General features: G+C 41.5%; 1 protein-coding gene across 2 annotated transcripts in view; it reads left to right on the top strand.

The window, feature by feature from the left end:
• Positions 1–16,979, top strand: part of LYPD6 (LY6/PLAUR domain containing 6) — a 127,844-nt gene extending 110,865 nt beyond the window's left edge. For both annotated transcript variants that reach the window (XM_061135305.1, XM_061135306.1), the window contains 2 exons: positions 11,603–11,733; positions 13,828–16,979. In XM_061135305.1, the coding sequence (XP_060991288.1) occupies positions 11,603–11,733; positions 13,828–13,995 (299 nt within the window). In that variant the 3' untranslated portion in view covers positions 13,996–16,979. The remainder of the gene's footprint in view (positions 1–11,602; positions 11,734–13,827) is intronic.
• The last annotated feature ends 7,494 nt before the right edge of the window (positions 16,980–24,473 follow it).

The following is a 24,473-nucleotide window of genomic DNA, read 5'->3' as shown; positions in this document are numbered from 1 at the left end:
CTGACTATGGCTCGGATCATGAACTCCTTATTGCCAAATTCAGACTTAAATTGAAGAAAGTAGGGAAAACCACTAGACCATTCAGGTATGACCTATATCAAATCCCTATGATTATATACAATGGAAGTGACAAATAGATTCAAGGGATTAGATCTGATAGACAGGGTCACTAAAGCACTCTGGACGGAGGCTTGTGACAATGTGCAGGAGGCAGTGATCAAGACCATCGCCAAGAAAAAGAAAGGCAAAAAGGCAAATGCTTGTCTGAGGAGGCCTTTCGAACAGCTATGAAAAGAAGAGTAGCGAAAGACAAAGGAGAAAAGGAAAGATATACCCATTTGAATGCAGAGTTCCAAAGAATAGCAAGGAGAGATAAGAAAGCCTTCCTCAGAGATCAATGCAAAGAAATAGAGGAAAACAATAGAATGGGAAAGACTAGAGATCTCTTCAAGAAAATTAGAGACACCAAGGGAACATTTCATGCAAAGACGGGCACAATAAAGGACAGAAATAGTATGGACCTAACAGAAGCAGAAGATATTAAGAAAAGGTGGCAAAAATACACAGAAGAACTATGCAAAAAAGATCTTCATGACCCAGATAATCATGATGGTGTGATCACTCACCTAGAGCCAGACATCCTGGAATGTGAAGTCAAATGGGTCACAGGAAGCATCACTATGAACAAAGCTAGTGGAGGTGATGAAATTCCAGTTGAGCTATTTCAAATCCTAAAGATGATGCTGTGAAAGTGCTTCACTCAGTATGCCAGCAAATTTGAAAAATTCAGCAGTGGCCGCAGGACTGGAAAAGGTCAGTTTTCATTCCAATCCCAAAGAACGGCAATGCCAAAGAATGTTCAAACTACCGCACAATTGCACTCATCTCACACGCTAGCAAAGTAATGCTCAAAATTCTCCAAGCCAGGTTTCAACAGTACATGAACCGTGAACAGTGAAATTCCAGATGTTCAAGCTGGGTTTATAAAAGGCAGAGGAACCAGAGATCAAATTGCCAACATCTGCTGAATCACCAAAAAAGCAAGAGTTCCAGAAAAACATCTACTTTTGCTTCATTGACTATACCAAAGCATTTGACTGTGCGGATCACAACAAACTGTGGAAAATTCTTTAAGAGATGGGAATACCAGGTCACTTGACCTGCCTCCTGAGAAATCTGTATGCAGGTCAAGAAGCAACAGTTATTACTGGACATGGAACAATGGACTGATTCCAAATTGGGAAAGGAGTACATCAAGGCTGTATACTGTCACCCTCCTTATTTAACTTATATGCAGAGTACATCATGAGAAACACTGGGCTGGATGAAGCACAAACTGGAATCAAGATTGCTGGGAGATATATCAATAGCCTCAGATATGCAGATGACACCACCCTTCTGTCAGAAAGCAAAGAAGAACTAAAGAGCCTCTTGATGAAAGTGAAAGAGAAGAGTGAAAAAGTTGGCTTATAACTCAACATTCAGAAAACTAAGATTGTGGCATCTGGTCCCATCACTTCATGGCAAATAGATGGGGAAACAATCAAAACAGTGAGAGACTTTATTTTGGGGGGCTCCAAAATCTCTGTAGATGGTGACTGCATCCATGAAATTAAAAGACGCTTGCTCCTTGGAAGAAAAGCTATGACCAACCTAGACAGCATATTAAAAAGCAGAGACATTACTTTACCAACAAAGGTCTGTCTAGTCAAGGCTATGGTTTTTCTAGTAGTCATATATGGATGTGAGATTTGGACTATAAAGAAAGCTGACCCAATCAAAAAATGGGCCAAAGAACTAAACAGACATTTCTCCAAAGAAGACATACAGATGGCTAACAAACACATGAAAAGATGCTCAACATCACTCATTATCGAGAAATGCAAATCAAAACCACAATGAGGTACTATTACACACCAGTCAGGATGGCTGCTATCCAAAAGTCTACAAGCAATAAATGCTGGAGAGGGTGTGGAGAAAAGGGAACCCTCTTACACTGTTGGTGGGAATGCAAACTAGTACAGCCACTATGGAAAACAGTGTGGAGATTTCTTAAAAAACTGGAAATAGAACTGCCATATGACCAAGCAATCCCACTTCTGGGCATACACACTGAGGAAACCAGATCTGAAAGAGACACGTGCACCCCAATGTTCATCGCAGCACTGTTTATAATAGCCAGGACATGGAAGCAACCTAGATGCCCATCAGCAGACGAATGGATAAGGTAGCTGTGGTACATATACACCATGGAATATTACTCAGCTGTTAAAAAGAATTCATTTGAATCAGTTCTAATGAGATGGATGAAACTGGAGCCCATTATACAGAGTGAAGTAAGCCAGAAAGATAAAGAACATTACAGCATACTAACACATATATATGGAATTTAGAAAGATGGTAATGATAACCCTATATGCAAAACAGAAAAAGAGACACAGAAGTACAGAACAGACTTTTGAACTCTGTGGGAGAAGCTGAGGGTGGGATGTTTCGAAAGAATAGCATGTATATTATCTATAGTGAATCGGATCACCAGCCCAGGTGGGATGCATGAGACAAGTGCTCGGGCCTGGTGCACTGGGAAGACCCAGAGGAATCGGGTGGAGAGGGAGGTGGGAGGGGGGATCGGGATGGGGAATACATGTAAATCCATGGCTGATTCATATCAATGTATGACAAAACCCACTGAAATATTGTGAAGTAATTAGCCTCCAACTAATAAAAAAAAAAAACAAAAAACAAAACTCATGGCACTCAGTGAGGGTCAAGGCAGTGGCCTTGAACTATATTAATCATAAATGTAATCCTTACCACTAGGGACTAGCCCTAAACAACCCCAAAAGTCAGTTTTACTAAGGAATAGCCTTGATGAAACAATACACGTTATTGATGTTATTAACTCTCTAGCTTTAAGTACACATGTTTTTATTATTCTGCATGACTAATTGGGAAAAACACATAAAAAAAAAAAAAAGAAAGAAAGAAAGCTGAGCACCGAAGAGTTGATGCTTTTGAACTGTGGTATTGGAGAAGACTCTTGAGAGTCCCTTGGACTGCAAGGAGATCAAACCAGTCAATTCTAAAGGAAATAGCCCTGAAGATTCATTGGAAGGACTGATGCTGAAGCTGAAACTCCAACACTTTGGCCACCTGATGCAAAGTATTGATTCATTAGAAAAGACCCTGATGCTTGGAAAGATTGAAGACAGGAGGAGAAGGGGACAACAGAAGGTGAGATGGCTGGATGGTATCATGAACTCTAAGGACATGGATTTGAGTAAGCTCTGGGAGTTGGTGATGAACAGGGAAGCCTGGTGTGCTGCGGTCCTTGGGGTCGCAAAGAGTTGGACATGACTGAGCTACTGAACTGAACTGAACTGAACTGAGAGCATCTGACCTACTCCAACTCAGTGTTTTTGTCGAAATATTTTCTGTTAACAGAATTGTCTCAGATAGGAAGCATCTATTTTATGCTTTTACGTTTCGCTTTGATTTTAACTACTGTCCACCCTAAAGTTCTATTTATCCTCACTCACTTTGCATCCTTTTCAGTCACCTTCTTAGACTTTGTCTGGAGATAAACACATCGCTTTCTGAGTTTCAGGGATTTGCTTTAAAGCAGAGATTCCTGAAGTGTGTCACTTGTCCTTAAGAAGTGTGGATGGAGTTTTTAAAAAAGAGAGAAGTAACTAGTAGTTTCTTCAGGAGATGCTGACTGCAGGGTAAAGGAGAGCAGTTATTACTCATCTGGTTGATAAGTATTTATTTACTTTTCCTTTCTGCCTTGAGACATTTCTTACTTGGGAAAAGAAAACAGTATTTTTTACAGGCCTGTGGATAGCAGTTGATAGGACTAGGAAAGCCACGAGGTTAATCAGATGCCTGGACGCCAGAGGAGAGCATGTAAACATTCCTAATTAGGGTACACCTTAAATAATTCAGCTTATCTGCAACTCATTTGTAGTTCATCTTTCTCCTAAGTCTATTTTCCTTCATCATGGATTCTTTTTTTCTTTCACTTTCATTTAACTGAACTTAAAATTGAGATATCCATACAGAATAGTGAACAGCACGATGAATTTTTACAAACTGATCTTACTATGTACGTGGCACCCAGATTAAGAAATTGACCATATTCCACACCCCAGTATGTTCTAGCATGTCTGTTTTCAGTCACTGTCCCTACCACCAAGGGCCCTGTTATGGGCTGAATTGTGCCATCTACCAGATTCATTCCAGTACCCCCAAATGTAACTGTATTTGAAGATGTCATTGGGGTAGGTTCTAACCCAATATGTCCTTACAAGAAGAGATTAGGGCACAAACTTGCAAAGGGAAGACCATGTAAAGATATAGAGAGAAGGTGATAATCTACAAGAAAGGTAAAGAGGCCTCAGAAGAAATTAACCTTGCGAGCATCTTGATGTTGGACTTCTAGTCTCTAGACCTGTGAGAAAATAAATTTCTGTGGTTTAAGATCCCCAGTCTGTTCTACTTTACTACGGCAGCCCTAGAAAACTAAGGCAATTATCCTCCTGATTTCCAATAGCAAAAATTAGTTTTGTTTCTTATCAGGTCTTTTAATAGGAGTGGAATCATACAGTATATACCATCTTGTATCTGAGTCCTTTCAGTCAATATTATGGAAGATTCATCCATTTTATTAGGTCTACTTCTAGGCAATTCATTCTCATTGCTGTGTGAGTATATGCCATAGTTTATTTATTCATTCTACCATGGGCATTTTTGGAGTTTCCAGTTGTTTTGTATAAAAAACTTTTCTATGAACATTCTAGTACTTATCTTTTTTGTTGGATGTATATCTAAGGGTGGAATTACTGATTCCTGAGATATGCTTAAGTTGAGATTTAGTAAATCCTGGCAAGCGATTTCCCAAAGCAGTTATACTATGTGAAGTTTGTGCTTCTGATTGAAATATAGTATTATTTCACTTTCAAATTTGAAGAGATCAGTCAAACTACAGAAATGGAAGAGATGTTATAGATATCATAGAACTAAATTAAACAGTTGATTTGGTGCAACCTTGAGTTGAAGAGACCAGATATATATATATATTCTTTCCACCCATCCATCTATATTCTTAATACATTAAGCACTTGTTATATTATGCAAGGTCCTGTGCTGTATATTGGAGTGGGGGTGGGGAATGCCGACATGCTCAAGAATGAACCTTAGTCTCAAAAAGAATATAATCTCAAATAGTTTATCTTAACTGAGAGTGGTTTTGCCCCTCAGAGGACGTTTACTAATGTATGGAAACATTTTTGGTCGTCACAGTTGGGGGTGCTGCTGGCATCTCGTAAGAAGAGGCCACAGATGCTGATAAATATACTACATTGTACAAGTCTTTCTCCCAACCCAGAACTAGCTAACTCAAAATGTCAGAAATGCTGAGGGTTTTTGGAAAGACAGAGCAGATGTACTTTTCTATTCCTCCTGCTAAGTACAACTAAATTCTTGAACATTATATATATTGGTGAAAAGAAAGACTCTGAAAGAGAGAAAAGGGCAGACTAGCTAAGGTCCTCATGACCCAAGGAGGTGAGTTCTCTGGGCTTTGTTTTTGTCCTATACATTCCAGACTTGGAGATGACAAAGCTGGAAACCTGGAAATACCACAGGCACCAAAATAATAAACTCCAACACAAGTTATCTCTCTGTAGCCAAAGGACCAAGAAGGAGGCAGCCTAGAAAGACAGAAATCTAGACAATAACCACTCCAGCCAAATACCACAGAAAACAATTGTAGGTTACCACCACCCCCATGCTAACAAAGGCTTAGACTTCCACCCTGAACAAGCTGTAATGAGACATACTAACCTCTCCTGAGATGCTGAGATTCCCCCTGGGTGGTAATGAGGCCGTCCCCATGGTGTCAGTACAGACCATGTCTGGGACCTGAACTTCTACCTTTATCCAACAGTAATGACGTTGTTCTTCCCCCCAGTTCCTGTTGGGACTGTGTCAGAGGAGGCCAAGTGGAGAGTCAGGACTCCACTAGGGAGTGTGTGGTAATAAGGCCACACACTCCCATTAGTAGAGTGGCGTCAGTTGAGGCCATGTGGGACTCATTAACAAGGCACTCCTACCACTCTTAGCCAAGAAGGTATCATAGGAGACCTAGTGGGGAGCTGGAAATCCCACCCAGAAGTAATGAGAAGAGCACTCTCAGTTGTGAAAGGAGACAGTAGGAACCTGGACTTGACTGCTGCCCAGCAGAGGGATGAGGCTGCAGACCCCATCCCCCTGCTGGAACTGAGTCAGAGGAAGTTAGCTAAAACAGAAGGTTTAAATAAGATCTGAAATGTTATAACGTAATACCAAAATGTCCAGGTTTCAATAAAAAATCACTTGTCATACCAGGAAGATCTCAGACAGAATGAAAAATGACAATTAATAGATACTAACATCAAGTCCCATCACTTCATGGCAAATAGATGGGGAAACAATCAAAACAGTGAGAGGCATTTTTTTTGTGTGTGCTCCAAAATCTCTGCAGATGGCAACTGCATCCATGAAATTAAAAGATGCTTGCTCCTTGGAAGAAAAGCTATGACCAACTCAGACAGCATATTAAAAAGCAGAGACGTTACTTTACCAACAAAGGTCTGTCTAGTCAAAGCTATGGTTTTTCCAGTAGTCATATATGGATGTGAGAGGTGGACTATAAAGAAAGCTGAGTGCTGAAGAATTGATGCTTTTGAATTGTGGTGTTGGAGAAAACTCTTGAGAGTCCCTTGGACTGCAAGGAGATCCAACCAGTTCATCCTAAAAGAAATCAGTCCTGAATATTCATTGGAAGGACTGATGCTGAAGCTGAAACTCCAACACTTTGGCCACCTGATGTGAAAAACTGACTCATTGGAAAAGACCCTGATGCTGGGAAAGATTGAAGGCTGGAGGAAAAGGGGACAACAGAGGATGAGATGGTTGGATGGCATCACCAACGCGATGGACATGAATTTGAGTAGGCTCCCGGAATTGGTGATGGACAGGGAAGTCTGGTGTGCTGCAGTCCATGGGGTCACAAAGAGTCAGACACGACTGAGTGACTGAACTGAACTAAGCAATGAGATAGCTACAAAGATATTTGAATTAGCTAATAAAGATTTAAAGTAACCATAGCAAAAATGTTTCAGTGAACAAATACAAACACACTTGAAACAAATGAGAAATGAAATATCAGCCAAAAAAAAAAAAAAAATAGAAAACATAAAGAAGAACCAAATGGAAATTTCAAAACTGTTAATACTGTAGCTGAAATTAAAACACAGTGGATGAGCTCATCAGTAGAATGGAAGAGATAGAGGAAAGAATCAGTGAACTGGAAGGTAGAAGAATAGAGATTACCAAATTCTGAACAACAAAGAGAAAAAAAAAAAAAAATTCCTCCCAAAACAGAGCCTCAGGGATCTGCAGGAGTATAACAAAAGATTTAACACTGTGTCATTGGGGTCTCAGAAAGGTAGGAAAAGGGCAGAGCTGAAAAAAGTACTCAAAGAAATTATGGATGAAACTTTCCAAATTTGGCTAAAGATGAAATCCTGCAGATTTGAGAAGTTGAGTGAATCCCGAAGAGGATAAAACTAAAGAAATCTACACAAAGACACAACAGTCAAACTTCTGGAACTAAAAACAAAGAAAACTACTAAAAGATGAAGAGAAAAAGAACACTGTGTAGGAGAAAAATTATTTGACAGAAGTTCTCATCAGAAACCATTGAGGATGGAAGGAAATGGCACAACAGTTTTCAGGCATTAGAAAAAAAATAATGCAAAATCCTATATCCAGAGAAAATTTTGTTTGGGAAAAGAAAGGGGAAATAAGACATTCTCAGATGAAAGAAAACAAAGAGACTTTTTCACCAGCAGACCTACTCTAAAGAAATGGCCGAAGTAAGTTCTCTATACAGAAAGAAATGATGAAAGAAGGAAGGTTGGAATATCAGAAAGGAAGAAAAAACATGGTAAGCGAAAATATGTCTTTGATAGTATGATATGACCATACTTCTACTCTTGAGTTTTCTAAATTATGTTTGATGGTTGAAGCAAAATTTGTAGTGCTGTCTAATGTGGTTCTAAATGTGTGTAAGGGATTATTGAAGACAATTATATTACAAACAAGAGAGGGTAGTAAGACATGAACAGAGGGAAGATTGCTACGCTTCACTTGAACTGATAAAATGATGCCAGCAGACTGTGATAAGTTATGCATGTAACAATACCTGAGCAACCACTTAAAAAAAGAAAAAAACTATAAAAAGAGATACATCCAAAAACACTGTAGAAAAATTAAAATGGAATTCTAGAAAATGTTCACAGGAATGAAGGAAAAAGAAAATAGACAAAACAAACAAGAAAACACAAAGCAGAACAAAGAGAAAATAAAAATTTAAATGGCAGAATTAAGTGCCACCATATAAATAATTACATTAAATGTAAAATTAAAGAAATGGGTTGGCAGAGTGTACTAAAATACATAACCCAACTTTATGCTACTGTAAGAAACTGTGTGTGTGAATTTCATAAAAATTATATTTTGTTTTTCAATAGTTGATCAAGCTATCTTACCCAGTTCTGATTTTATGTGAGTATCATAGTAAAAGACTTTTGTTTCACCACCTCTGGGAATTCCATGCAGTTGTGGAATATGAGATTTTAGAGGCTGAAACTAACCTGGTAGAAATTCAAATCCATCTTTTATCTTTTAGATAAAAGTCTTTGAAATCCTTTTAGAAGAAGTTATCAGCAGGCTTGATTCTCATATAACCTCATTACTAACCCAAGGATTATTCAAAATGCATAGAGAGCAGGGCTCCGGGGCTGAATTTTTATCAATCCTACCGTCCAGTGATAAGTCACACGTGGTCCACCTAGTTCTGCTTGGGAAATTCTGCCTGCTTGCCCAGCCCGCCCTCCTTGGAGACCGCAGTATAAATTCAAGGCTTTCATAAGTTATCCACTAAAGAAAGCTGTTCAGCTTTGAGCATTTCCAATACTTATTTAACTCCCGAATCCTTTTCCACATTAACATTTCACAGTTCACCTTGGATTTTGTGTTTTAAGAATGGATATTTCCAAGGGATTCACACTTCAGATCTGAGGTCTCTATGGCTGCAAGTAATGGGGTGTTCTCAATGTATCTTTGTTTTATAGATTGGATTTGGTGACATGTAAGAAAAAAATTTAACCAGTATCATCACTGATCACCATTTTCCCCACAGAATGGCAAGAATTGGCTTATTACATATTGGGCTTTTGCATATTGTCCTGAAAAAACAAACAGGTTCATCAATTGTCTCTACTTTCATTTAATTATTCAAGTTAATAAATTAAAAGAGAGTTTGTTATAGGTATAAAAATATGAACAAAAAGTAGTCATATGAAGTTTACCCATTGTTATTTTAAGGCTTCCTTAAAGCAAGGTAATTCGATACTTGAGGGACGAAACCTAAGTTCCCAAACTGAAACCATGTAATGATTTACTTATTCCATAAATGTATGATCTTATCTGCTCAGATTTACATTTGGAGCAATAAAACCTCTGGCATCTGCTCCTGGTTGTCTGCGGGAAGAAGAGACAGACGATAAGAGCATTCCTGTTTTTATTGCTTTCTTGAATGTCTAAAAGTTGGGGTTGGGGCTGAGAAAGGCATCTATTAACATGGCCATAAACATCCAAGTCTGGTACTAAAGTAAGCCAGTCCTCTTTGGAAGATGCAGTAAACCTCTCAGGGCACTGGCTTCCATTTGTTAAACACTGCTAAAGGCTTAAAAAATAAGTAAAACATCATGCCACCTCCTCTTCATCAGAAAAGCAACCATTCCAATTTTAAAATATTTTGGAACTTTGGGAGAACCATTGCCAGGTGCAAAACTTGCAGGTTTTCTTGTGAGCTCATAGGGTGACCTTACTTTTACCTACTCCAAAGAGCCCCCAGATCCTGAGCTTCCCTGACCTGGGACTAGGAACTTCCCTGACCTGGTCCCAAATGATGAAATCCTGGTTGGGTGCAGTGTGAGAACAGCTCTTGGGGGAGGGCATTGACACAGACTCAATACAGGTACCCACACCGACGTTGGACACATTTTTACCCTTAGCAAGACTCAATCAGGCCACTCAGATTCTGTTGGGTGAGGGTGTATGGGAAGAATATTAAACCCCTGATTTTCATGACCCCCAGAATATGTCAGTGTGGTATTAGCTCATTCTCTGGACCTAAAATTCCTGAGCTTTCTTCTCTTGACTTTAGTACTTTGGTGAGGGGAATTTTTATTGCCTAATAAATAATATCACAGACGGTCATAATTCTATTTTAGCCACTAAATATCCAAAATGTATAAAGCATGCAAAGTTGGATCTAAGATGTGGATGAAAAACAGCTCGGTGGCATTTCTAAAGAGTTATTATTATTTTTTTTCAATCTGACAGTGAAGCAGGAACATTTTCCTAAGTCCCAGGCTTAGAAAGCTGAACACCGCCTAGAGGCCTTAAAGAATTACATGACAAAGTCATTTTTCTTTATTCTTTAAATTGCAAGTTAAAAAACTCTCCATGGAATTTTAGAGGAAATCTCATGTTTTCAGACTCCTAAGCTCTTGCCTGGAAAATCTCATGGACGGAGGAGCCTGGTAGGCTGCAGTCCATGGGGTCGCGAAGAGTCAGACACAACTGAGCGACTTCACTTTCACTTTTCACTTTCATACACTGGAGAAGGAAATGGCAATCACTCCAGTGTTCTTGCCTGGAGAACCCCAGGGACGGGGGAGCCTGGTGGGCTGCCATCTGTGGGGTCGTACAGAGTCGGACACGACTGAAGCGACTTAGCAGCAGCAGCAGCAGCAAGCTTAGAGGGACTCTGGAAACTCACTTCATGGTGTCCATTTGCCTTTTTGGAAAGAAACTGAAGTCACCCTGGGGAGAGATGACTGTTATTGCTGGATTAGTTTTCTCCTGTCATGAATTGTTGGATTCAACTATGCTCATAGGCTAGAAGTTCTTTCTTTTGGATGAAGTCATTTTCTCCAGATACAATGAATCTGTTTTTAATCATTCTGTCTTACTTGGGAATAGCTGTTTCCCAATCTTATACACACGCTTGGATGCACACACACACACACCAGTCTCTGCTATAGTCTTTTCTTTTCTTGAAGATCTTCATTACCTGTCTCACTTTTTTTCTTTTAACCTCGTGTTCTTTGGACTTTTCACCCCTTCATCTTCCTGAAAATTGTATGATTTCCACATCCCAAATCATTCCTCCAAGCCTCTCATGCCCTAAAAATAAAAATCAGTACTGTGGCAAAATTTGTCAGTGGCAAAATTTGTTGGAAGACAAAGAGTGATAACGCTAGGTCTTAGTTTATGGGGATTTTTTGGGCAGACAGCAGTGTTATTCAGGTCTCCTTCTATCACAGCAAAGTGGATCTCTCCAAGGAGAGCTTGGGATTGGATATCAACTTAACACAGTGTATGTTCAGGGTGCCATTAGATCTTAGTGTCAACACTCCTGTTGTTTCGTTTTCATCCAGGTTGGGCTGTTTCCCATCTCAATTAAACCATGTTTTCCTATTGACAGAGACTAGATACTGCTACACTCAGCACACCATGGAAGTCACAGGAAACAGCATCTCTGTCACCAAGCGCTGTGTTCCGCTGGAAGACTGCTTGTCCACTGGCTGCAGAGACTCCGAGCATGAAGGCCACAAGGTCTGGCAGCAAAGCAAATGATGGGACACCATAGGTTTCCTCCTCTCCAGATGCCCACTAGGGCTCATGAGCTCCATGAGCCTGCTCCCCCATGTAGGCTGACTTTTGACTGTCTTTATACCATTATGAAAAGATGCCTCCTTTCATGTTGGTGCTAAAAGAATAAAAAATTATATCAGGGTGTAGGATAACCAGTATAAATTTTGTAAACCAATATAAATTAGGTAAACACAACACCAGGAAAGTATTGAAAATTTTTATTAAGTTCATTCAACTGAGGATGGACAAGGCAATTTAGCTTTGATAACTTTCTGTAAAGTGGAGCTCATGTCTTTATCGGGACGCTGATTTGGAAGTTATCTGCTGGCTCCTGGGGTCACACAGTGTCGGACATGACTGAGTGACTAATACTAACACGTTGGCTTCTGAGTCACTTGAGCAGGTGACAGGAGATCCTGCTGTTTCCTGTAGGTTTACTTTCCTTAAACTCCATCTGGTCCCCGGACAGAAGCATGCAGTGTAGAACAGACTTCAAAGGCAGCCTTGAAGGAAAATGTCAAGACTCAGAGAAGGGCAGCCAGACTCATGATTGGAGTGAGGAATACCCCTGACTCTCCCGCCGTTCATTCCAAGCTGGCTGTACACGTCTTGTAGGTCAGTCCTTGACCTTGGAGGCTGCCCTCTTCTCCCAATTGGGCTACCTTCTTGGTGGCTGGAGGCAGCCCCCGCCCTCACTGTTAGCGGGGGCTTCTTTCTCCTAAGACAACACTCAATTTTCAAGTGACTTGTGAAATACACTAGGAATTCATTTTTTTTATTGTTTATTGAGAAATTATGGTCATAAATAATAATTGAAATGTGAAACATAAACCCAAGAGTTTTACTTGACCAGACCCCCCCTACCCCACTCCAAACTAAGCTTGGCTTTCAGACATTAAACTTTACCAAGAAGGAAGCTGTAGGTCAGAGAAGTGATTCATGTGCTCAGATGAACTAGTGACAGACAGAATCCAAACTCACTTCTGACCTTTGGTTTCTCTCTTCAACATCATGTCTTCCTAGTCCATGTTACCTGTGACCAAACTCAGATCTCTGCAAGATAACAACTGTGTAAGATATTAAGCATCAAAGAGTTTTTCAAACATTACTGTGCATATGAATCACTCGGGGATCTTGTTCAAATGTAGATTCTAAATTGCTCAATTTGGGGTGAAGTTTGAGATTTTGCATTTCTAGTAACTTCCCAGTTGAAGCTGAGGCTACTGTACTTTGGGAGCCATGGCCTAAAATAATTTCTGTCAGTAATCTTTTTTTTTTTTTCTTATGCTGCATGAGGAAAGCTGTATAAAGCAGGAGTAACTGCATAAATGAAAGCCCTTCAAATTTTAACTCACCCATGGGAGTGGAGATAATTATGCAGACAGTTCTAATGAAAGTATTAAATAAGTTTAAATCAACCAGGTTGTAGACATTTCACTTTCACTGTGAAAACGTGGCAAATTAATTACTGTCTTAACAGCTTCCTCAAGTAGTCATAGAGCCTCTCTGACAAAGGTTAAGTTTTATAATTCCCATTTCACAGATGGAATAACTGAGACCTTGGAAAGCTGTAAAATGGTATAATAGCCACATGTTGTTGTGCTCAGTTGTGTCCAACTCTTTGCGATCCCGTGGACTATAGCCTGCCAGGCTCCTCAGTCCATGGAATTCTCCAGGCTAGAATACTGGAGAGGGTTGCCATTCCCTTCTCCAGGGGATATTCCCCACCAGGATTGAACCTGGGTTTCCTGCATTGCACACAGATTCTTTTACCATCTGAGCCACCAGGGAAACCCATAAGGACCGAGTGGTAGGATGTGAAAAACAGAATGAATACCCCTAGAGGTTTAGTCTGGGCAGGAGGTTTTATTTTGATCACAACGCTTTCAGGTGAAATTTCATCCCACCCACTTAAACGCAGAGTTGGTGTTTCCTTTGCAGAACAGGAAATTTTCATTTGAGTCTTGCAGTGAGGGAGCCAATTCCTTCAGAACTCTCTGCCCCCTTCATCTGCCAGCCCCTCATCACCCTTCTTTTTCTCTTCCTTTCTTTCAGGTCTGCACTTCCTGTTGTGAAGGAAATATCTGTAACTTGCCGCTCCCCCGAAATGAAACTGATGCCACATTTGCCACAACGTCACCCATAAATCAGACGAATGGGCACCCGCACTGCATGTCCGTGATAGTGTCCTGCTTGTGGGTGTGGTTGGGACTCACATTATAGCAGCTCAAAGGCACCCTGTAGTAGCAATTCCTGGGGGCCTTGAGGGTCCATAGTCATGCATGAGGCATTGGCCTGACAATAGTCACATATGTGAAAACACAGCACTCCGGATGTCTTCACAACCAAGCACTTCTACTTACCACGAGGAACAAGCATTGCTTCAATGTAGTCATTTCAGAACCTCATCAAAGCAGCCTGCCCCCAAACAACCCCTGAATTCTATGCCACAAGCATTTGTTTTCCCTCTAAAAAATAGTTTTCATTTACTGAGATCTGGGGCTCTTAATTTGGAATCCATGCATGAACCACAGAAGTCCTGGGACCCTCTGAGATGTGTGTGCTCAGTCGCTCCATCATGTCTGACTCTTTGTGACTCCATGGACTGTAACCCACCGGGCTCTTCTGTCCTTGGAATTTCCTAGGCAAGAATACTGGAGTGGGGTGCCATTTCCTACTCCAGGGGATCTTTGCAACCCAGGGATTGAACCTGAGTCTCTGTCTCCTTCACTGGCAGGTGGATTGTTTACCACTAGCACCACCTGGGAAGCCCCAGTATGTTATATGGACACATGTAGATCTGTGTTCTTCAGGAGAAAAGTCAATGACCACTGATTTAGGTGGTCCAACCATGAATTCACTTATAGCTTTAGAGTTTTAAAACTTTGATTCCCAAATGAATGGTCAATTTCCTTGGCAATTCTGATCTAAGTCCCTAGAAAAATAGTAAGCAGTTTGTCCAATTGTCCCAATATTCTTCTCCCAGTGATAGGAATCATACTCCCTTTTTTCTGCCTGGGATAAGAAAAGGCGATCATAAGGTTTTTTGTATGGGAGGAGAGGTCGCTGGAAAAGGATTTTTCCCAACTTGATTAGTGTTCATAAGGTGACTGTTTATCTCTTCATATAATTGGTGAGATTAGCCTTGACTGGCACCTAATTTTGCTCCATGAAATTCTGGATTCTACTTGGACTAATAGGTATCCAAAGTGGCTGACAGCAAGATGGGCCTATTTCCTCCAAGCATGAGGTTCTATTCAGGCATGGCTAATCAAGACAGAGAAAGGATTTCAGAATGAAAGGAAGATGTGTGGAACTGATTCATTTGTGAGTGCCCAGTCATTGTCTCTGCCAAACCTTTCATCTGCAATTTACACTGCCCAAGAGCCTCCTTTGTTCTTTCTCTTCCAAATCCCCCATGACTTCAGGGAGAAGGTTCTGCATTACGTTGTCTCCAGATTGATAGGGAAAGAAGTCATAATATCCCAGGATGAGAAGCAGGTGGGCCAGTAGGGTCATGATGAGAATAGTACAAAAACCCAGAGAGAAGTTTTTCTTTCTTTGAGATGATTGCTTTTGAAGCAAATGGTAAAACTTTCACCATCCTTCCTATATTTTTGGCACCTCAAGTTACATTTTTTTCTTCTTCCTTATAAATCACTTATATAATATTTATTTTTGTATGGCATAACTAGAAACTAAGATATATCATAAAAGATTCTTTATTCTGAACAAAACGATCAAATCAGAATGCCTATTTTTCAACGGTGGTAGAGCTTGTAATATATGTTTGTTGAAAGTTATCTATAATACTTGCACCAGTGTTGAAAAAACTTATGAAAAAGAATAATGTGTTGGCCTCAAGGCTTTTGCTCATGGTTTCCTCAGTGGTGCTGTCCGAAAAGTATTCAGGTGGTGACCATCACTGGTACGAGTTTTTCAGCAGGGTTAGGGCATATCTTTGCATGGACTTCAGTGGAGTCATTACTGATTAGGAGGACAGTTGTTGGGGGCCATCTGCCCTGCACAGGAAGAGATCTTGGACTCATGAAATGAGACCCCCCCAAAGGGACCAAATGGGAACTGACATCAGAAACTCTGATACAAAATCATTTTAATTGCATCAAATGGCCTTAATTCCGAGTTTGGTAGGCTTATCAATATGTTGCTTACAGTTGGGGTAGGGGAAGTAGAGGGAGAGAAGGCAAGACATTTACTAAGCACCTCTTAGGTGCCAGACGCTAGGCTAAGCACTTTACGTGAGTTGGGTCATATAAGCCCTGTGAGAACCCGGTAAGGAATGTTACTAGTATTTACACTTGACAGATGAAGGTACTGAAGCTCTAAGAAGCTTTTCCTTCTGGTTTAGGTTATGTGGGATGAGGCAGGATGGAAGAGAAAGGGAAGGTGGAAGAGAAAGGAAAGGTAGAATTGCCATTCCTAGGAAAACTTCCAGGCCTAATATCATGGGTATTCTTTCATTTTATGTGTGGAATTTGTTTAGTCCTGCTTCTATAGGATGTCATTTGTGTGTGACCCCAGACAGTGTTTCTTCTTTGGGGGGTGAGGTATGGCTTCTTCATTCATTCCTTTTGCTATCAAAGAGGAGGCAGGTTGATCCTACATCTGAAGATGCCATAAGACAATGACAATTTGATGTTGTATATACCTACAAATACATTTTCATGCATGGGTCACTCTCCACTGACACCTTCCATGTACTGCATGTGTTTAGAATAAGAGATAAAGTCCAAATCTCGGTTCTTCATAAGAAGGCTCCTCTCCGAAGCCTTCCTGACTGGTGTGGAGGGACTGGGTCCGCAATGGTGCAAACTTATCTGCTACCCAGGGGGCCACTGCAAACTCCACCTGGGTGTGGCTTCGTGCACCCATGTGTCTATAGAATGGCTGGTATTTCACTCTCTTCAAAGAAAGTAGTTTGCTCACCAACCCCAGCCTCGAGGAGCCAAGGAAGGGCTATTCATGTGGAAGGTCCAGGACCAGTCATCCATCTGAATTTTCTACCACCTTAAACCTTCCATTAAATCCTACAGCTGGTGATGAAGTGCAAAGATGTGAATATGAACCTACGTGCCATTTATTTATTTTTAAACTTCCCACAGCATTCATGTCAATATGGGATTTAATGCCTAAATTTTGTAAATATTGTACATATTGTAAATCAATGAATAAAGATTTTAAGTGTATCTCACCAGGCTCCTCATTGCAATGCACATGCCAATCAATGACTAAGGCACCCAGGTTATGTACAAGGCTTTGACAGCTCAGTGTTGAAGGGAACTTCCTTCCAGGAGCTCACTTAGTTGTATAGACAAGAACTAAATGCATGAAAAGACATAAGACAATTCACCCATGCCAAATGTTTCATACAGACAGTATGTGCTGCAGGAGATCAAAGAAGGAAAGATTACCAGACCCTTCAATCAGATCTGCAGTTTCCCTAGACCATTTTCTTTGTTAAATCAGGAAATAGAAAAGGGTGTGTGTGTGTGTGTGTATCTATATATTTAAGTACTACACCATCAACTCTTTATTTTCAAATTTTATTTTATTCTTGGGGTCGATTATATTAGTGATGATGCAATAGAAAACATTTTCCCTTGACAGTATCTTCTGCAACAGGAAACAAATATTTAAATAGTAAAAATGTCATTTTTAGCTATGCAGCACTTTTATTGCATTTTTCTTAGTAAAATGATAGACATTGAAAATGACCTTGAAAAACTCCAGCTCATTTATGATTCCTGGTTATTCTTTAGCACCCTTTATTTTGAAATTTCCAGGAAAATACATGTTTTCCCCGAAGTTAGAGATTTTCTATTAGACTCTGGATTGGTGATGTGGTTGGTGCTTATCAAGGTGTCACATGAAGATAGTTCTTATTACTAACCTCTGTGAATAGCTCTGTGTGTTTAAGGTTAACAATGCTGTAGGTAGACTGCTTTTATCGAAAATCTGGTTTTGAAAACATGGATTTACATGGTAACCCAATTTGGAGTTTCAAAAAGGATCCTTTGCTTTATAAAGGCCTTTTATATCCCCTTCCTAACACATTTATAAGATTTTATTTATAATGTTCAGGGCATATCAGGTATATAAAGTTAGATGCGGTACCTTAGCTGCATTATGGTAACTTTTATCTGAAATACCAAAAGGGCTTTCACAAATATTTTAAAATAAATTACCTTTAACTTTCATACTAGAGTGAAATATGTGAAAACTCTGAGCATCTGCTATCAATCCACACTGTAACTGGGAGAACTTGATCTTAAGAGATTCAGCCAGTTTTCTAAGCTTGCATAACAACTCGGGAACAGGACTAAAACATGAACATGAGGCAGTGTGACTTTAGCCTGGTGTGTTCTCCACTGGAATCTGCTGAAAAAAAGGTCTCTGAATTTTTTGAACATAAAAATTTCTAACTTACAACTTGACATTACAAAACCAAGGCAGGTTTCCAAAGTGACTTTCAAATCAAGCCTTCATTTTCAGGGGTTACTCTCCATAGCTCATTTTAGAATCATGGCTTTTCCCATTAGCAAATTACTATTGTTTTGTTATTTCCTTTGGCAAATTTTAATCCATTGCATTTGTTGAAATTGGATGGGGGCGGGCAGTGGGTAGGAGGAGGAATCTCTATGTAGTTATGTTTTAAGCTGCCTAAAGACCTAAAATTCAGAAGCTGAGAAATGGTTTCTGAAAGAGCCTTTTTGCTATTCTCTTAATAGCAACTCCTAATTCTTTATATTTTAGTTTACTGTCAAAGCACTTCCAACAAATCATTGCTTCAGTTAGTCAACATGACCTCACAGCTTTTATAGCTAAGGCTTTAGAGTAGCTAAGGGAGATCCAACTGGTAGTTTCTACCACAAGAACTTTGACTCCTGATCCAGGACTCTCTTCCACACACACGTGTCACCAGGATGGCATGAGTGACAGCTCTACCTTTATCCGGCACTTTCACTAAAAAGCCATCTCTCAGGTCACAAAGTTAGAGATGACTGGGAACTTAGAAAACGTCTAATCCGCCCTCTTTATTGTATGTGTAAGTGAAGTGTTAGTTGCTCAGTCGTGTCCAGCTCTTGGCAACCCCGTGGACTATAGTCCGCCAGGCTCCTCTGTCCATGGGATTCTCCAAACAAGGATACTGGAGTGGGTTGCCCTGTCCTCCTACAGGGGGTCTTCCCCACCCAAAGATTAAACCCAGGTCTCCCACATTGCAGGCAGATTCTTTACCATCTAAACCTTCAGGGAAGCCCACTTCTTTGTATACAGGAGGGGAAAAGAACCCCAAAGAACCCAGTCCATTAGTCTCTGAGAGAGCTACATTGCTTGTGCTTGAGTTAGAGACAAGATAAATTCATCAAAATGTTCCTTCTTTGATGCTCAAAGTAATTAAGACATGGGTAATGGAGAACAGCTTTTATAGGTCTCCTCTTCCTTCATTCAGCTGTGAGATGGTCATTACCAACCTAGGGAAGGGCAGAGAATAAACTTAGAGGGAGCAAATTTTAACCAAAAGAGCAAGCTCACCTGATAGAAACATAGACTGTTCATTCTAACTTGAGAAGAAAAAAAATGTTCAGTGGGAATAATCATTTTCAGAATCATGGCCTAAAAAAGCAGGATTATTTATCTAAACTAGAGATAATCACTTATTCAGAAACAGTTTTCTCAAGGTTTTCAGCACATCAAGTGTCAAAAACCAGCTTCCAAAGCCACGTTCAGGCTAGGAATTGAGGCCTCCACAGAAGTCTTCCTATGGAAGGGACAAGATCATTCTGTGAATGTGGGAAAATGTGTGTGTGAAAAGAAACTCTGTTGAAGCTAGGCAAAATGGAAAAAATACTATCAGAAATAGCCATGATGTAAAAGGAAGGGCTAAAAATAAGTCATACTCTCAACACATCCATTCATCTTTTTAGAAGCATTCAAAAGCGATTTACTGTCTGACCACTAATCTCTCTCGAGAGGAGCGTCACTATCTGGGTCATGGGGAGTATGCACCCAGAGCTTTGCCTTCCCCACACCCTGGCTGCCTTCTCCCTGGTGTTCACGGGCCCATGGCTACTGGTCCAGCTTCCTAGCTGCTCATTGGTTTAGCTTTGCCTTGACCCCAGCCTCTCCCAGCAATAACAACTCAGGCCTGAGTGACCAACGAGGGGCTGTATCACACAGTGGTGTTGTGTGAAGACGAGTTGTCTGAGGACAGGGCTCATGCTTAAAGTGCTTTGCGCTGAGGTATCTGGGTGAAAAGGTCCAGAGAGAATGCATTTGGGCTCACTCATGACTCACGGTTGGCCCTGGGAAACATTCAGACCTGGGAGTATCCCTACCTTTAAAGTCTTTCTCAGTGCTTAAAGGATTGGGCCCATCCCTAGCTTTATTATCATATTTAATTAATTAATGACCCTGCGTGTGCATGACCTAAATACCAAGTGTACCATGTAGAGACGCACCCTCCTCCATGCAAGACAGTCAAGATCAACACACAATGTGCAATCAGACCTCCCAGGAAGGTCTCTGTCCTCCCAGGTCTCTGTCCTCAAAGCCGGGTAATTTACCAGAAATTTATTTGTAGTATGAGAAGTCTGGGAGAAAAGTCTAATGGTGTGTTTAGTCAAGGCTAGAGTTGAATGTGTTGAGACTAGCCAACATGAGTATCTAGTCCAATTAGCTGGCCTCTCATCATTTTCATTTTCTGAGAAGGGGACAGGGAATTCCTTGCTGTGCACCCATCTCAGGACCTTCAAGCCACCTAGGTGGACTACTAGGAATCTGATTTGCACTAGGGTCCCCAGGTGCCTGGTCAGAGGTCCTACCCACTGAGCAAATAGGGTAGACAAACACTGCCTCAAATTCTCAGAAGATGAACTCACCCTTTGGTACACAGAGGTGAATGCTCGACTTTGCTGGGAAATGCTTCTTTTGAGCACGAGCATGGACACTGCTACTTCAATATGTGTAGCCTGGTACTTAAAGTGGAAAGAGCAGGGCAAAGTTTGGAAGGCTCAAGAGAGCAGATTGAATGATTAATTGTAGATCGCTGCAGACAGAAAACTCTTCCAATGCTGTGAGCAGTGGGGGAGCATCGCTGAGAGAGCAGCTGAGAACACCCTGCCTGCTGCCCCGCCAGCCAGAACAGCCACAAAGGCCTTGGCAAGGAGGGTAGGTGGATGGATGGTTGGAGTTCCTGTCAACAAACTAGACAAGGATATGAGCTCCAAATTACTGAGATGCGTGCAATGTCACAAAAGGAAGAAGCAGGAGTCTGTTCAGACTCAAACATAGGCAAGAATTCAACTTCTCAGACCTGGTGGAAGCAGGAATTCCCTGAGGCATTTGTAGGAAGAGGGTGGAGCTGAGAGATGCAAATGCTCCTGCCCTAATTCTGAGACCTGAGGTTGGGTGTCCTGAGGGTTTGGCACCAGTGCACCCACGTCTCCCCACAGCAGAGGGGGTGGGGAGGCAGGGGGATAAGGGGGTGAGGGGGGTGGAGGGGGGAGGGGTGGGCCTCAATGTCAGCTCCACATTAGAATCACCTGGAAACTTTCTAAATAATGGCCAGGCTCCACATGGAGTGATTCTGATATAGCTGGTGTGGAATCCTTGTGCCCCAGGTAACTAATGGACAGCCATTAGCTAAAGAACTTGAAAGGCTAAACATCTATTAAGGATGATCCGTAATCACAGAAGCAGCCTTAGTGAAGGTAAGTCTGGAAAAAAAAATCATGACTAGTCTATTGGCACCCAAAACTTTCCAAGTTAGAGTCACTTACAGCTAATTACCAACTTCTCCCAAGATTGACCTCATACCTTTCTTAAGATGTAATGTCCATGACCCTTTGATGCTCACTCCTCCCTGCCAGCTAACTCTTTTCACTCACTAAGCACCTACTCATTTTTCATGTCTTAAACGCATCCCTGGCATCTTCTGTTGAAACAGCAAGGCCTTATGGTCCTTGCCCCTCCACCATGACCTCTGCCTGCCTTTTGTCTGTGGAAAACTTTAGTCAAAGAATAATTTTATTCAGAGAAGCGAGAAATGTGGAAACAAAGGAAAACTGTCAAAGAAGACTAAATAATAATACTATAGTCATTAAGCATAGTCAAGGACCTTTAGTTCTTTCTCAGGAGCTGTAGATAATTTTCAGAGCCATATCCTTATAGACACTAAAATACCAGGTGGAAAAGTTAATTACTTGATGACCAGACTGTACCCAGGACGTGAGCTGCCACAATTCCAAGAATTGGCCTCAGAGAAATGGGAACAAATGGACTCTGGAACTGAAGATTGGTGGTGATTTAAGTCAAGTCATGTCCAACTAGTCATGTCACTAAGTCATGTCCAACTCTTGCGACCCCAAGGACTGTAGCCTGCCAGGCTCCTCTGTCCATGGGATTCTCCAGGCAAATATACTGGAGTGGGTTGCCATTTCCTTCTCCAGGGGATCTTCCTGACCCAGGAATCGAACCCAGGTCTCCTGCCTTGCAGGCAGATTCTTTACTGACTGAGCTAGGAGGGGAGCCCTGGAACTGAAGATTAACTGTATCTAAAACAACAAAGATGACACCGGTCAGACCACTGATGACCAATTCGAAGATGACTGTTACAGATGACTGTGCTGTTTCTGCATGTAGTTCTCTCCCCCCACCCCACCCCACACACTTTTGTATAAAAAAGCTCTTTCCCTCACTGGTTGCCAGTGCAGGGGAATTGGCCTTTGGACAGATGTCTGCCACCCCTCCTCTTGTAGTTACTGGCATCTGAAATAAAGCAAACTTTCCTTTCCACCAACTTGGCCTGTTTATTGGCTTTTGACTGGTGAGCAGCCAGACCCCACAAACATATATTTTGATAACATATTCACCTCTAACATAAAGGGGAGCCCTCTTTCTACTGATTGCTATGCATGCGTACAAGCTCAGTCGTTTCCATCGTGTCTGACTCTGTGACCCCATGGACTGTAGCCTGCCTGGTTCCTCTGTCCATGGGATTCTCCAGGCAAGAATACTGGAGTGGGTTGCCATTCCCTTCTCCAGAGGATCTGCCCAACCCATGAATCAGGCCTGCATCTCCTGAGGCTCCTGTATTGGCAGGTGGATTCTTTACCACTAGTGCCTGGGAAGCCCACTGATTGCTATAGAACCAAACTCCCTTATGATACTTGGTTCACTTATAATTATTTAATTAGTTATTATTGAGTCCCCACTATACTGTAAACTCCATGGAAATGGGTAATATCTCCTTTTCATTCTCAGCTCTTTTCCTAGTATCTGGCACATGTGGGACACAGAAGAGACATATATTACTTAACCAGATCAAACTGATACAAAAGGACCTTGCCTATACAGTATGCCCTGTGGATGTTATGCCTCTGGAAAAGCCTGATCTTGGCCAAGTTTACATAGGAGTTGGAGGGTTATCTTCCACTAGCTGATTCTGTCCAGTGATATCAACCTAGCCCACAAGGAAGAAGTTACTCATTTAAACTGAGTTATTCAGCAACAGACCTAAGACAGTCAGGGAGGATCAGAGATGCTTATTTTCATCTGGGGCAAAGATCTTGACCTAGAGGTCCTTGCCTTACCAGGACCAGCCTGTAGCGCCATCTCAACTCTCAGCTTCCTCCAACACTGTGCCTTATCTGTATCTTGGAACTCGCAGGCCCTCTCTGCTGGAGAACTTCACAAAGTATGCACTCTCTTCAAACCTCCAGCTTTCAGCTCATCCTCCACAGATGAGATTCTCCTCCCACTTTACATGAAAAAGAAAAATAAGCAATAGGGAACACCTCAACTTACTGCCACCAAACCAGGCACCTCATTCCATCTACATTGATGGTCTCTGTCCCTCCCTTTATGTGATGTGGACAGGGTTATCCCTCTTCTGTGCACAGGATCCTCAAGGACCTCACTGAATAGATCACTCCCCAGACCCCATCTTCAGGTTCTTCCACTTTATTGCGTCTCTCCCACCCACATTCAGTATCATAAAAGCAATGCAAAGCAGAGTTGACTTAGCCCTACTTCCCTCTGCAGCTACCCTCTCTCTCCTCACTGTGTCCCACAACCAAACTTCCTGAGAGATGGTGACGCTCATTGCCTTCATTTCCCGGTTATCCCCTCACTCCTCATCACATTCCCGTCTGTCTTCTGAGCCCACAGTGAAGCCCCTGAACCCACTAATGAGGAATAAGCCACTCAACCTGGTGTCATGTCTCGGTCCTCTGCTCACTGAACTTCTCAGCATCGTTCAGCACTTGGACTGTTCCCTCTGTCTTGAATCGTTTCCTCAGTTCATTTTATGGATGAGGTCATGGATACACAGAGAAGTTATGTCACTTACCCCAAGTCACACAGTACATTGGTGGCAGCACTAGGAGTCAACCCTAAGCCCCTTGACTCTAAGTTCGGTTCCCCCTCCTGCTGCAACACAGCCCCTCCCAGGACTAAGGTCATCAGGTGGATCGTGGGAATGGGAAATAGACAACAGGCAAAAAAGGGGTAAAGCTGTTTAGAGCAAAGGGTGGGGAACAAGAGAGAAGGAAAGGAAAGAAGAAAGGGGGAAAAAGGAGGCAAAGAATTTGGGTGGGAGAAACCAAAAAGAGAGTTCACACCAAAGGCAGATGATATACTATAAAAGAGCACATCCTACCTAAAGAGGAATTTCTTCTAAA

The sequence above is a fragment of the Dama dama genome, chromosome 33 (genome assembly GCF_033118175.1).
Source record: "Dama dama isolate Ldn47 chromosome 33, ASM3311817v1, whole genome shotgun sequence".
Classification (NCBI taxonomy): domain Eukaryota; kingdom Metazoa; phylum Chordata; class Mammalia; order Artiodactyla; family Cervidae; genus Dama; species Dama dama.
This window is presented reverse-complemented; position numbering and strand designations above follow the sequence as displayed.